General features: G+C 41.1%; 1 protein-coding gene across 1 annotated transcript in view; it reads right to left on the bottom strand.

Moving 5' to 3' along the window:
• Window positions 1-621: 621 nt before the first annotated feature.
• Window positions 622-15,502, bottom strand: part of LOC117679781 (cytochrome P450 2J2-like) — a 41,629-nt gene continuing 26,748 nt past the window's right edge. The window contains exons 7-8 of the mRNA XM_087872430.1: window positions 4,332-4,473; window positions 622-878 (exon numbers count right to left, since the gene is read on the bottom strand). Of these exons, the coding sequence (XP_087728556.1) occupies window positions 688-878; window positions 4,332-4,473 (333 nt within the window). The 3' untranslated portion in view covers window positions 622-687. The remainder of the gene's footprint in view (window positions 879-4,331; window positions 4,474-15,502) is intronic.

The following is a 15,502-nucleotide window of genomic DNA, read 5'->3' on the forward strand; positions in this document are numbered from 1 at the left end:
TAATTTACATGCCGCCCTTCTCCGGAGACTCAGGGCGGCTTACAATGCGTTAAGCAATAGCCTTCATACTTTTGTATATTTATACAAAGTCAGCTTATTGCCCCCACAATCTGGGTCCTCAATTTACCAACCTTAGAAAGGATGGAAGGCTGAGTCAACCTTGAGCCTGGGGAGATTCGAACTTACAGTAATTGCAGACGGCTGGTGTTAATCACAATGCTATCAGTCTGCTGAGCCACCAGGCCTGCCATAGACAATTCCACAAAGGGTATCTCTAGGCACTCCATCTTTGTGGCCATTTCCATTATCATCTTGTAGCAGTCACATGGAAGGTCAAAACAGGCCTGGAATGGGTGGAGATGGGGTACAGCCTCTCCAACTTTGCCAGAGGTCATCTCAACCCCATCATACTACTGTGGGTGGGGGGCTTTTTTTCAATTATTTTTTTTGCTCCAAAGGAAAGCATCAAGACACAAGAAGAGAGGTGCCAGCCTCCCATCTTCTGCGCAACGATTCTGGGGATGACTAATCGGGATATTCCTGACTCCGGTGCCTGGAGCTTAGAGGGAATGGAAGGATGTTGTAGACAGCTGCACCGTATTAACACAGTTAACAGATCCGTTTGAAGACCAATCAGACATTTAGAATTTCACAGTAATAAATAGACAACTATCATTATTTGGAAATTTACAACGAACTGTGGCGGGGAATAGCACAGACTTTATAAGAATGGGGGTGCACTGTAAGTCCACTTAAAGGTTCTTCTCTGAATTGTTTAACTCCTCTAGGCAGCTGAAACCGGAAGTTCATCAGCAGGTTGGTAAAGACAAGGAAAATCTCCATTCTCGATATCTGCTCTCCCAAACATGTACGCGCCCCTGTGAAGAGGAAACAGAGGACAGCGGCAAGTAAGAAATTAAGCGATATATTGTCCCAAAGATGCGTTTTCAGGGTCACCTGAGTGGTGCAAATAGTTTATGTTAGTCTGCAATTTTTTCTCTCTCTGGAAATCCATTCCTACTCCCACACCATTCCAGCAGTGGTGAAATCTAAAATTTGTTACTACCAGTTCTGTGGGCGTGGCTTGGTGGGTGGGTGGGTAATGTGACTGGGTGGGTGTGGCCAATTTTTTTTTTTACTTTTAAAACCTCTACAACCTCTTCAGCGAAGAGGTTGTTAAAAAATGCTTTCAAAAGGCTCTGACAATCCCAGCTGAGTTGCCTGATCAGCAGAGACTTTTTTTTCTTTTAAATGCCCCTGATGATCAGGCAACTCAGCTTGGATCATCAGAGGCATTTAAAAGAAAAAAAAGATTCTTTTCTTTTAAAAGCCTTTGACAATCCCAGCTGAGCCGCGCGATCATCAGAGGCTTTTTTTTTTTTTTTTACTTTTAAAAGCATTTTTTCGGCTGAAGAGGTTGTAGAAAAAATGCTTTTAAAAGTTAAAAAAAAGCCTCTGATGATTGTGCGGCTCAGCTGGTCATAGGGGGGGAGGCAGGGATTTTTGCTACCGGTTCTCCGAACCACCCGCCTCCATCGCTACCAAATCGGGCGAGCATTTCACCCCTGCATTCCAGGGCTGTTCATCCCAAATTGTATAGCTAAAAGTCTGTAGAGATTGAGCGTCCTCCAGGATGCACGGCTGTCTTTAGAAGAGCATATGACAGCCGTGGCCAGGGGGGCTTTTTATCAGGTTCGCCTGATATGCCAGTTGCGCCCCTTTCTGGATCGGGACTCCTTATGCACGGTCACTCACGCCCTTGTTACTTCCCGCCTGGACTACTGTAATGCTCTCTACATGGGGCTCCCCTTGAGGAGCACCCGGAGGCTCCGACTGGTCCAGAATGCAGCCGTGCGGGTGATTATGGGGGCGACATGGCGCTGCCATGTAACACCTCTCCTGCGCGAGCTACACTGGCTTCTGGTGGTCTTGCGGGTGCACTTCAAGGTATTGGTTCTCATCTTTAAAGCGCTCCATGGCTTAGGGCCTGGGTACCTACGAGACCACCTTCTGCCACCGACAACCTCCCACCAACCAATACGCTCCCACAGATAGGTCCTCCTCAGGGTGCCGTCGGTCAAGCAATGTCGACTGGCGACCCCCAGGGGGAGAGCCTTCTCGGTGGGGGCACCCGCCCTCTGGAACGAGCTACCCCCAGGGATACGACTGATCCCAGACCTCTGTACCTTTCGCCGGGCTCTGAAGATTTTTTTATTTCAGAAAGCCGGGCTGGCTTAAAATTTTTAAATTGTTTTATGGGTAAGGGGTTTTAAATTGGGGAAGCCAAATGGATTTAATTATGTTTTAAATTATTTTAATTTTCATATTGTATGTATTTTAATCCTGGCTGTTCACCGCCCTGAGTCCCTCTGGGAGAAGGGCAGTATAAAAATTTAATAAATTCAATTCAATTCAATTTATTCAGGTCATGGTTGTCCCAAAGGTGCTTTTTCAGGAGGCAACTGGACTTTCATGGGGGGTTTTTCCTTTAAAGATGTTTCGCTTCTCATCCAAGAAGCTTCTTCAGCTCTGACTGGATGGTAGGGAATGGAAGGATTTACGGTATATTCCTTGCTGACAGCTGGTCATTTGCACCCTTTTAGAGGTTCATTGAAATACTTGGAGGTTTCTCTGCGTCCTCGGGGTCACCTGAGTATTGCTAATGGACTTTTAGTTATGCAATTTGGGATGAACGCCCTTCGAATGGTATGGAAGTATGAACAGATTTCCAGAAAAATTGCAGACTACAGGAACCATTTGCATCACTCAGGTGACCCTGAGGACACAGATAAACCTCCAAGTGGCCTCAACGACTCTCTAAAAGGATGCAAATGACCAGCTGTCTGCAAGGAATATAAACCCTTCCATTCCCCACCATCCAGTCAGAGCTGAAGAAGCTTCTTGGATGAGAAGCGAAACGTCTTCAAAAGAAAAAACCCAGAAAGTCCAGTTGCCTCCTGAAAAAGCACCTCTGGGACAATAATGACCTGGATGACTGAGAATCTCTATAGACTTTTAACCGATATATTGTTCTGAGCAGTTAGAATAGAATGGAATGGAATGGAATGGAATGGAATGGAATAGAATAGAATAGAATAGAATAGAATAGAATAGAATAGAATAGAATAGAATAGAATAGAATAGAATAGAATAGAATAGAATAGAATAGAATAGAAGTTGGAAGGGACCTTGGAGGTCTTCTAGTCCAATCCCCTGCCCAGGCAGGAAACCCTACACCACTTCAAACAAATGGTTATCCAACATCTTCTTAAAAATTGGGGCATTCACAACTTCTGCAGGCAAGTTGCTCCACTTATTAATTGTTCTGTCAGGAAATTTCTCCTTCATTCTAAATTGCTTCTCTCCTTGATTAGTTGCCTCTATCAATGCAGATACTCTATTAGTTGCCTCTATCAATGCAGATACTCTATTAGTTGCCTCTATCAATGCAGATACTCTATTAGTTGCCTCTATCAATGCAGATACTCTATTAGTTGTCTCTATCAATGCAGATACTCCTCGGCTTATGTCCACAATTGAGTTCAAAATTTGCCAAACTAAGCAAGACAGTTAAGGGACCTGTGCCCCATTTTATGACTGCTTTGCACAGTTGTTAAGCGAATCACAGCGGTTGTTAAGTGAATCTTGCAGTTGTTAAGTAAATCTGGCTTCCCCATTGATTTTGCTTGTCAGAAGCCAGCTGGGATGGTTACGCATGGTAATCTCATGACTCTGAGACCCCAAAACCGCCATAAATACATGCCGGTAGACAAGCGCTTGAATTTCGAGCACGTAGCCACGGGGATGCTGCAACTGTTGTTAAGTATGAAGACCGGTCATAAGTCACTTTTTTCAGTGATGTTGTCACTTTGAACGGTCACTAAACAAATCATTATAAATCCAGGGCTAACTGTAATACGTTTGACCTTAAGAAACATGTGGCAATATGTTGGTTCTAGACAGGGGTGAAATCTACTTACCTTTCCTACCAGTTCAGATGTGCTCACGCACGCACGTGTCACATGCGATTTTAGACCCACTGCGCATGCACAGAGGGTCAAAAAAGAGGGACAAAAACAGGTTACTTTCTGGTTAAAACCAGGAAGTACCGATGTCCAGGCGGGTGGGCGGAGCCGCATGCTGCCACCGCTACCGGTTCTGCGAACCACCTACCACCGCTGCAACCGGTTCGCCTGAACCGGTGCGAACCGGTAGCATTTCACTCCAGGGTCTAAAGCTATAAAGACAGGGCTCAGAGACTGCCCAATGGCCACCAAGATGTTATTTACGCTACTTCCAGGAGTTATAGTCAGAGCGTAAAATATATTTACCTGCTCCAAAAGGAAGAAATTCTTCCCTCGCCACAAAATTTCCATCTCTGTCCAAAAAATGATTGGGGTTGAATTTGTCAGGGGTCTCCCACTGCATGGGATCCAGAAGAACTGAACGGAGATCGGGTACAATTATAGACCCCTGTAAGGAAAAATCAACTCAATCAGAATGCTTCTGGTAAGTCAAACACGCCGCTATTCTATTCTTAACCAGAATGTGTTTCAGGGATATGACGGAAATTACAGTGTGTGCGACAGCCAACATCCCCGTCAAATTGTCACAGCGATATTATTTTATTGACCAAGAAAAAAACAGTACAATAATAGTTAGATTGCTTCCTGACAACCAGCGTTTCCCTCTTCCAACATTTCTGATTCCGGTATCAAGTACACAGGAAACTAATTCAGACTGTTGTTAGTATTCTCAATTTTCTTCAAATACCAGGTTGTGTCAGTGTTTGTTGCAGCACACACAATCTGACACACAATTAAATGAGCTGCAGGATTCATCTACATAAGAAAACGTCTTTATATACAATACCATTGTAGGTTTTTCCATGTTGTAGAGAAGAGAAATAGCAAGTACAAGCACAGCACAAAATGGGAGCACAAAATGGAGGAGGCAAAATGGAAGAGACAAAATGGAGAGGAAAGAAGCTAGTGCCCTCAAGCTTATATATATAGAACAGTTAAGCTACACCCAGGCTCCAAACTGCCTCTTATGGCCTCATACAACAGATACTATGTTTCAGTTACCAAACAGCCCTCATTGGCTGACCTGTTGCTATGCCCTATTCCAGTTCATGAATTTACTCTGACAGGTTGGCATAGCCATGGACACATTGACATACTTACAAGCTTAGGTATTCTGCTCACAAGAGAATTATTAGCCAATGTATACTGGTAGTCCTTGGCTTACAACCACAATTGAGCCCAAAATTTCTGTCACTAAGCGAGACAGTTGTTACGTGCGTTTTGCCCCATTTCTGTTAAATTTTATTTTTTTTATTTTATTTTATTTCAAATTTATATACCGCCCTTCTCCCTGAGGACTCAGGGTGGTGTACAGCCAGATAAAAACATATAATACAAACATTAAAAACAATTTAAAAAAATATCTCTATTTGGCCCCAAATTTAAAAAGACAAAACCAATTAAAATTATTAAAAGAATTTGTTAAGCCAGCCCGGCTTGCTGAAATAAAAAAGTTTTAAGGGCGCAGCGGAAGGCACCGAGGTCTTGGATTCTCCTTATCTTTGGGGGCAGCTGATTCCAGAGGGTAGGTGCCCCCACAGAGAAGGCTCTCCCCCTGGGGGTTACCAGCCTACATTGTTTGGCTGATGGCACCCCGAGGAGGCTCTCTCTGTGGGAGCGTACGGATCGATGGGAGGTCGTCGGTGGCAGCAGGCGGTCTCGAAGGTAACTAGGTCCTATGCCATGGAGCGCTTTAAAGGTGGTAACCAACACCTTGAAGCGCACCCGGAAGACCACTGGGAGCCAGTGCAGCTCACGCAGGAGCGGTGTTATGTGGGAGCGCCATGCAGCTCCCGTAACTACCCGCGCGGCCGCATTCTGGACCAGTTGGAGCCTCCAGGTGCTCTTCAAGGGGAGCCCCATGTAGAGAGCGTTACAGTAGTTTAAATGATTAAATGAATGGATGAATGAATCCCTGCCGTTGTTAAAGTTAGTAACAGGATTGTAAAGTGAATCTGGCTTCCCCGTTGACTTTTTTTTTCTTTAATTTATATGCCGCCCTTCTCCGGAGACTCAGGGTGGCTTACAATGCGTTAAGCAACTTTGCTTGTCAGTAGGTCACAAAAGGGGATCACGAAACCCTCAGGACACTGCAACCATCGTAAATATGAACCAGTTGCCAAGCATCCAAATTTTGATCATGTGACCATGGGGAGGCTGCAACGGTCGTGTGAAAAATGGGCATGTCATAAGAGATGGAAAATCAGAATGTTCTTTTGAAAAAGAGTACAAGATTCCGAAATTGTCATAGGTTGAAGAAAATCTACCAATCTTTTTTTTTTTATTGCAAAAGTTTTACAATTACATTTTCACCCCTTTTTTCACCCCCCCACCTCCCTCCCCAAACTTCCCGTCCTCCCTAGCCCTCCCTAACCCTCCCCCCCAGACTTCCCTATTATGTACTCATAACTAATAATACTGATATATATACCTGAACCCATCCCTCCCCCTATATAATTTTCCCTCTTTATCTCTTTACATTAAAATATTTCTAATACATTGTTTTCAAATAAAAGCTATTTGGTACTTTCTAGTTTGGTATTTGTTCTGAACATATTCTATCCACCTTTTCCATTCCCATTCATAAGTCTCTTGTGAACAATCTTTTAAATATGCTGAAATCTTCGCCATCTCTGCAAAACTGGCCATCTTCAAAGTCCATTCCTCGATAGTAGGCAAAGCTTCATTCTTCCAATATTTACCTATCAACAATCTTGCTGCTGTTATCATATACAATATTAATTTTATTTCACCCCGTGTAAAACCCTTAACTATACCCAATAAAAACAATTGTGGAGAAAATTGAATTTTTTTCTTCAAAACATTCTGCATGACCGACCATATTTTTATCCAAAAAGCCTTAACTTTCCTACAGGTCCACCAAACATGATAATACGTAGCATCCAAACATTCGCATCTCCAACATTTTGGCTGAACATTAGGGTACATACATGACAACTTTTTAGGATCTAAATGCCATCTATAAAACATTTTATAAAAATTTTCCCTCAAATTCTGCGACTGTGTAAATTTAACATTCTGAACCCAAATTTTTTCCCATGTTTCCAACATCACTGGTTCTTCAAAATTTTGTGCCCACTTAATCATACAATCTTTAACTAATTCCGTTTCTGAATCCCTTTCTAGCAAAACATTATAAAGCCTTTTAATATGCATTGGACCTTTCTCTCTTATATGTCTAACCAATTCTTCCTCATGCAACATAATACCAGTTTTTTGGTCCTCTTTCCATCTCAATTGTAATTGATTATATTGTAACCAGGTTAAATTAATCCCTTCGTCCAACAGTGTCTGCAATGTCTTCAGCTGCCATCTGCCCGCATCTGTAAAAAGAACCTCTTTGTATAAAACCCCCCCGAGTGACATTATATTTGTATTCCACAAGGTATGACCAAGATCCAGCCATAGCGGTATTTTATAATCCCATTTGAGTCGGTGCTTCTTCCAAACTCTCATCAAAGAGTCTCTAAGTATATGACTTTTAAATACTTTATCAACTTTGTCATCATAAAATAGGTAAGCATGCCATCCAAATTCAAGATCAAAACTTTCTGCATTCAATATTCCAGCCTTTTTACTTCCAAACCAATCACTTGTTAAAGTTAAAGCTGCTGCATCATAATATAACTGTAGGTTTGGAAGTTTAAGGCCTCCTCTTTCTGGAACATCTTGCATAATTTTCAATTTCACTCTCGGCTTTTTCTCGTTCCAGACAAACTTATTAAGTCCAGTTTGCCAAACTTTCAGTTGTTTATCACTTTTAAGCACCGGAATCATTTGAAACAAAAACAGAAATCTTGGCAAAATGTTCATCTTAACTGCTGCTATTCTTCCAAGTAAAGACAGTTGCAGCTTTTTCCAAGTCTCCATGTCTTTCTGAACCTCTCGCCACAACACCTCATAGTTATTTTGAAACAATTTCATGTTTGATTCTGCAACCTGAACTCCAAGATATTTTACCTTAGGTACAATTTCAAAACCTGCCCTCCTTTCGAACTCATGTTTACGATCTTGTGTCATATTTTTGACTATCATTTTAGTCTTTTTTGAATTCACTCTAAAACCTGAAACTCTACCATAATCTTGTTCATCAGGATTATTGATTCCATTGGTTGTGATAGGGTAACCACCAGATCATCTGCAAATGCCTTTATTCTATAATCCTCTTGCCTTATCATTATGCCTTTCAAAATTTTTGAGTCCCGTATTATATTTAGCAAGACTTCCAATGTTAAAATAAATAAAAGTGGGGACAACGGACATCCCTGTCTTGTTCCTTTTTCAATTTTAAACTCTGTCGTCAAACTTCCATTAATAATAATCTGTGCTTTTTGCTCTTGATAAATTGCTGAGATCGCCTGTATAAATTGGTCCCCAAAGCCCATCTTTTTTAAAGTCTTTAGTAGAAAATTCCAATCCACTCTATCAAAGGCCTTCTCCGCATCCAAAAAAACCAGCACTGCAGAAATCTGTTTATTCTTGTCAAGATATTCCAATAAGTCTATTACTTGCCTTACATTGTCCTTCATATATCTGCCCTCAATAAATCCCGCTTGGTCCGCATGAATCACCTTTTGGATTACTGGCATCAACCTGTTGGCTAATACCTTCGCATAAATTTTATAGTCTGTGTTCAAAAGAGATATTGGTCTGTAGTTCTCTGGTTTTTTAGGACCAACTTGTTCTTTTGGTATCAAAGATATATAAGCAGTTGTCCAAGATGGGGGTATTTTACCCCCTTGTTGAATATTGCAAAATAAATCTCTAAGTTGTCCCACCATTTCAGCTTGTAAAGTTTTATAATACACTGCAGTCAAACCATCCGTGCCAGGAGCTTTGGCTGTTTTTAGCTGTTTAATTGCTGCTGTTATCTCCTCCTCTGTTATAGGATAATTCATTCTTTCCTTTTGTTGATCAGTAATTTTTGTAACTCTCTTATCCTTTAAATATTTTTCTATAAGTCCATTCTGCACCTCTTCTTTGGCATATAGTTTAGTATAATAATCCACAAAAGCTTCTTTAATTAGTTTTTGTTGAAAAATTTCTTTCCCTCCAATATCAATACTATCAATAGTCCGTATACTTTGTTTTTTCCTCAATGTGTAAGCCAACCATCTGCCCGGTTTGTTAGCGTTGCAAAATGTATTATGCTTCGCATATTGTAAACTTGTTGCAACTTGTTCCGCCATAAGCATTTGAAATTGGTCTTTCAAAAGTTTTATAGCACTTCGTATTTTTTCATCTGTTGGGTTTTTAATAAGTAACTGTTCTTTATTCTTTATTTCCATTTCCAACTCAAATCTTTTCTTTTGTCGGAACAGTCTATGTTTAGAATTCATGTAGATGAGTACCCCTCTCATATAAGCTTTACTTGCATCCCAAACAATTTCAATTGGGGTACCTTTATTCAAATTTATTTCAAAAAATTCTTTCAAGTGCTTTTTAAGTTCTATTGTATTTTTTTCATATCTAAACAAGTTCTCATTTAATCTCCAAGAACGTCTCTCAACCTTATCCATCTCAATTTCTATCCATACAGGGCTATGGTCAGTCAGAGTTCTTGGAAAAATCTTTGTTCTTTTTGTCTTAACAAGTAGGTCATTTGACAACAGGATAAAATCAATCCTAGAAAAAGATCTATGTCTATCCGAAAAAAAAGTGTAGTCCAATTCATTTGGATTATGTATTCTCCAAACATCTTTTAATTCCATATCTTCTTTCATATCAAAAAAAGTCTGTGGTAGTCTAATTCTAGACTTTGCCAAGCTCTTTTTATCTAGTTTAGAATCAATTACTCCATTCCAGTCTCCCATAATTAAAATAGATCTATAGTCCCATTGCAATATTTTAGTATGTAACATCTTATAAAAATAATCCTGTTGTTGGTTGGGAGCATAAATTCCAATCAAAAGAATTTGACCATTTGCTGTGAGCAATTCAATTGCTACAAACCTACCATCTTGATCTGCTTCTATAACTTTCGCTGTTAATTTTTTATTTACATAAATAACCACACCATTCTTTTTCTGCGAAGTTGAAGATATATAATGTGCTCCTAGTTTTGAATTTATCAAATATTTTTGATCTTGAGTTGTGATATGCGTTTCTTGTAAACATATTATATCATTATTAAATTGTTTCAAATATGTAAATAATTTCTTCCTTTTCTGTGCTGAATTCAACCCATTGACATTCCAAGATAGACACTTAAAGGTCATCAGCCTCTTTCTGGAGCACAGAGCAAAATATTTGAAGTTCATCCGAGAGCTTCGATCTCGCTCCTCCCATAGCTCCACTCTCTTGTACGGTACTCTTAACTGCCTTCTTGTCTTGTCTTTCCTGTTGTTGTTGTTGCTTTTGTTTAAGTAGCTTGGATTGGGCTCTAGTTATACGTTGATCTTTAACTTCTGTCAACTGAATCAAATCCAAAATTGGAGAAGAGTCCAACAAGGGCTCACTCAGAAAACCTCCTTCTGCACCTTGCACTACTTCTAATTCCTGCTTGGACTGTTCTTGCAATTGCCTCTCTTCACTCTCTTTAATCTCCAAAACTGTAGATGTACGTGGAGATGGTGTTCTTTCCTTAAAAATAGTAGTGTAAAAGTGTTGTGCCTTCTCCACGGTATTCAACCGATACCCTTCTCCCTTGTATCTAAAAATTATCCCAGCTGGTGCGTCCCACCGGAAGGGTATCTGTAAATTTCTCAGTTCCTTAACAAGAAAACCAAATTTTTTTTCTGGCTTTCAGCATTTTAGGAGGTAATTCTTTAAAGATTTCAAGTCGTGAACCCCCCACTTGTACAGAGGTATGAAAAGATTTTTGCAGGATATCATTTCTAATTCCTCTATCTGTAAAGTATATGACCACATCTCTAGGCAGTTGTCTTTGTCTGGCCACCCAAGAGTTCACTCTATAGATTTTATCTATTTTGTGAAATACCACATCAGGATTAACTTGTAGAATCTTGGCCAAGGCTTCAGAACAAACTTGTCTCAAATCCTGTCTCTCCTCCTCTCGAATTCCCCGAAGCCGTATGGCGAATTCCATCGCCCGGAATTGTATCATAACAATCTCATCATCAATTCTCTGCATTTTATTATCAACTTCATCAATTTTATAATCATTGTCTTTCATCTTGACATTAACTTCTGATTTGAATTCTTCAACTTTATAATCAACTTTCCCAATAAATTCTGCCAGGCCAGACGCCACTTCTGATATTTTTTTGGTCACCTTATTTTGATTCTGTTTCACCATGTCTTTAACTTCATTAATTTCCTGCATAAATTCCTGATGTGATTTTTGAAGTTTATCATCTATCTCCTGTTGACATTTTTGAAATTTGTCATCCAGAGTTTTAGAAATAAATTCTTTTAAATCTCCCACATCAAATTCTTTTTTCTGAGTTTGTAGCTGTTGAGCAGGGGGAAGTTGCGTTTGATGATTGTGTGTGGGGGATCCCCCCCCTAATGCCTTCCCTTCCTGCTTCTTTGAAGCCATCCTGGCTCGTGATCTAGTTTTTCTAAAGAGGGAAGTTCCTTTTCCTTTCCCTCCTGCACAAAGACTTCTAAAAAAGTCCCCCAGATTTGATCAAACAAGGGTTAAAATAAAGCAAAGTCCAATATTGAAAAGGGAAAAAATTTCGCAGTTATTTCTCTTATAACAAGCAAGGCAGCTTAGTAGCAACTTGGAAACTTTGTAGCAAAACAAAATAACTTCACCAATCCACACTCGCTGGCTCGTTAACTCTGAAGCTAGGCGCCATGTTTTTTCAAAGCACTTTCACTCATTCGCATTGTCTCAGATTGAAAAGTCAACAAAGTGCTAATACTTGCGTTTCCAAATTTCAGGATTCAGGTAGTTTCGCTGTTTATTAAAGCTGGTTCTTTCGCTTTAAGTTTCCTGCAGCCGGCTTGTTCTGCAAAAGCAGAATCGTCCCACGTCGCCCGGAGTTCCAGCAGGTTGGGAGGGAGCCACGCCTGTTCTCTCCCCAGAAACTTCCCTGGGGGGTTACAGGGGCTCAACCTGTGCCCTGCGATCTCTCCTTCTTCAATCCTATGGATTTAGAAGTTTTCGAGCCGCTTCTTCGTCTCGAAGCGGCTCTTACAGGCGGCGGGGCTGGCGGAGCTTCAAAGAGCGCCGCCGTCGCCGAAGACAAGGAAACCGGAAGTCTTGAAAATCTACCAATCTTATTTAAATAACTTTACATCAGCATATGGCATTTATGTGCATCGGTAACTTCTCTTCAACTTTGGAATCCAATCCCAAAGGTGGGAGGTTTTTTTCCCAAGAGGCAACTGGACTTTCTGGTTTTTCCTTGAAGATGTTTCGCTTCTCATCCAAGAAGATTCTTCAGCTCTGACAGGATAGTGGGGAATGGAAGGATTTCTACTCCTTGCAGACAGGTAGACATTTGCATCCTTTTAGCAGGTTGTTAAGGTCACCTGGAGCTTTATCTGTGTCCTCAGGGTCACCTGAGTGGTGCAAATGGTGTGGGGCCTTCTTGGAACTGTTGAAAGGACTATGTTGTAGACTGGAGATAGATTATGTCTGTCCCTCCCTCTGTGGAAAGGGGACTGTTCAATTTTGACATAGATATCCTCTTTAACCCAAACCAGCAAACCAGCGGTCCTCTCTGTCCAAAATATGGACTTTGTTATCTTCAAAAGAGTGGCATATTTTGGACAGAGGATCGCTGAATTGAAAGAGGGGTTAAAGAGGCCATCTACGTCCAAATTGAACAGCCCCCTCTCAACAGAGGGGGAGGGATACAACACAGTGTATTGCTTAACGCATTGTAAGCCGCCCTGAGTCTCCGGAGAAGGGCGGCATATAAATCAAATTAAAAAAAAAAAAAAACAGTGGTGAAATCCATTTTTTTTTTACTACTGGTTCTGTGGGCGTGGCTTGGTAGGCATGGCGTGCCTTGGTGGGCATGGCAGGGGAAGGATACTGCAAAATCCCCATTCCCTCACCACTCCTGGGGGAAGGATATTGCAAAATCTGCATTCCCACCCCACTTTGGGGCCAGTCAGAGGTGGTATTTGCCGGTTCTCCAAACGACTCAAAATTTCCACTACCGGTTCTCCAAACTACTCAAAATTTCCACTACTGGTTCTCCAAACTACTCAAAATTTCCGCTACTGGTTCTCCAAACTACTCAAAATTTCTACTACTGGTTCTCCAAATACTCAAAATTTCCACTACTGGTTCTCCAAACTACTCAAAATTTCCGCTACTGGTTCTCCAAACTACTCAAAATTTCCGCTACTGGTTCTCCAAACTACTCAAAATTTCCGCTACTGGTTCTCCAAACTACTCAAAATTTCCGCTACTGGTTCTCCAAACTACTCAAAATTTCCGCTACTGGTTCTCCAAACTACTCAAAATTTCCGCTACTGGTTCTCCAAACTACTCAAAATTTCCGCTACTGGTTCCCCAAACTACTCAAAATTTCCGCTACTGGTTCTCCAAACTACTCAAAATTTCCGCTACTGGTTCTCCAAACTACTCAAAATTTCCGCTACTGGTTCTCCAAACTACTCAAAATTTCCGCTACTGGTTCTCCAAACTACTCAAAATTTCCACTACTGGTTCCCCAAACTACTCAAAATTTCCGCTACTGGTTCTCCAAACGACTCAAAATTTCCGCTACTTGTTCTCCAAACTACTCAAAATTTCCGCTACTGGTTCTCCAAACTACTCAACATTTCCGCTACTGGTTCTCCAGAAGCTGTCAGAACCTGCTGGATTTCACCCCTGATACAACATCATCTATCTCCAATCTACAACACGCGATCCTCTGTCCAAAATATGCCACTCTTTTGAAAATAACAAAGTCCATATTTTGGACAGAGAGGACTGCTGGTTTGAAAGAGGGGTTAAAGAGGCCATCTGTGTCAAAATTGAACAGCCTCCTCTCCACAGAGGGAGAGGGAGGGATAGACATCATCTATCTCCAGTCTACAACACAGTCCTTTCAACAGTTCCAAGAAGGCCATTTGCACCGCTCAGGTGATCCTGAGGACACAGATCAACCTCCAGGTGACTTTAACGACCTGCTAAAAGGATGCAAATTGTCCAGCTGTCTGCAAGGAGTATAAATCCTTCCATTCCCCACCATCCAGTCAGAGCTGAAGGAAGCTTCTTGGAGGAAAAGCGAAACATCTACAAAGAAAAACCAGAAAGTCCCATTGCCTCTTGGGGGGAGCGGGGAAGCACTTCTGAGACAACCATGACCTGTGTCAGGTTTCGTTGCTATCTTAAAATAAACTTCATTCTCAAACGCAATGAATCTTTTTTTATTTAAGAATAGGAGAATGACATCCCTGAACTCTTTGTGCAGCCAAAACTGGCCCCTCCTTCCAAACCCCTCCCTTTCCATTCTTCAACCCCAATGTCTCATTGGCCATCGTGCAGATCCATCTCTTTGTCCCAAGCACTTTCTTTTCACAGGAATTTCCCCCCTCCCTCTGTCACCCAGGTAACGCTATCTACTGAAGACCAGGGAACTAGGTAAAAGTTCATCTCAGCATTAAAGCAAAGCTTCTCCCTCTTTCATTCAAATCAGCGCTGGAGGAGAACATAATTTGGAACGCTGACAACCTGGATGACTGAGAAGCTCCATAGACATTTGGAATCCAATGTTTCTTTTTCAGAACAGCGTACTGAAATGTTAGTTCCCACAACATATTTTGAAATTCTATTTCTCTGCATTATGTGATATCTCCAACATTGGTAAGAGCCTGGTGGCGCAGTGGACTAAACTACTGTTAAAGTAATATTTTGCTGCCAGCTGCCTGCAATTACTGCGAGTTCAATTCTCACCAGGCTCAAGGTTGACTCAGCCTTCCATCCTTCCGAGGTAGGAAAAATGAGGACACGGATTGTGGGGGCAATAAGCTGACTTTGTATAAAAAAGAACACCGCTTAGGAGGGGGCGAAAGCCCTACTAAGCAGGTATATACAAAAAAGTATGAAGGCTATTGCTTAAAAGCACCCTGTTATTAACACAGCTGCCTGCAATTATTGCAGGTTCGAATCTTACCAGGCTCAAGGTTGACTCAGCCTTCCATCCTTTCTAAGGTAGGTTAAATGAGGACCCAGTTTGTGGGGGCAATAAGCTGACTTTGTATAAATATACAAAAGGATGAAGGCTATTGCTTAACGCATTGTAAGCCGCCCTGAGTCTCCGGAGAAGGGCGGCATATAAACCAAATTTAAAAAAAAAAAAAAAGCATTGTAAGCTGCTCTGAGTCTCCGGAGAAGGGCGGCATATAAATCAAACAAACAAACAAACAAACAAACAAACAAACAAACAAATAAATAAATAAATAAATAAATAAATAAATACAAATTGATGATGACTTTTAGCTAGCACTCTATAGTTCCTTAT

The sequence above is a fragment of the Pantherophis guttatus genome, chromosome 6 (genome assembly GCF_059756535.1).
Source record: "Pantherophis guttatus breed Tessera chromosome 6, ASM5975653v1, whole genome shotgun sequence".
Lineage (NCBI taxonomy): Eukaryota > Metazoa > Chordata > Lepidosauria > Squamata > Colubridae > Pantherophis > Pantherophis guttatus.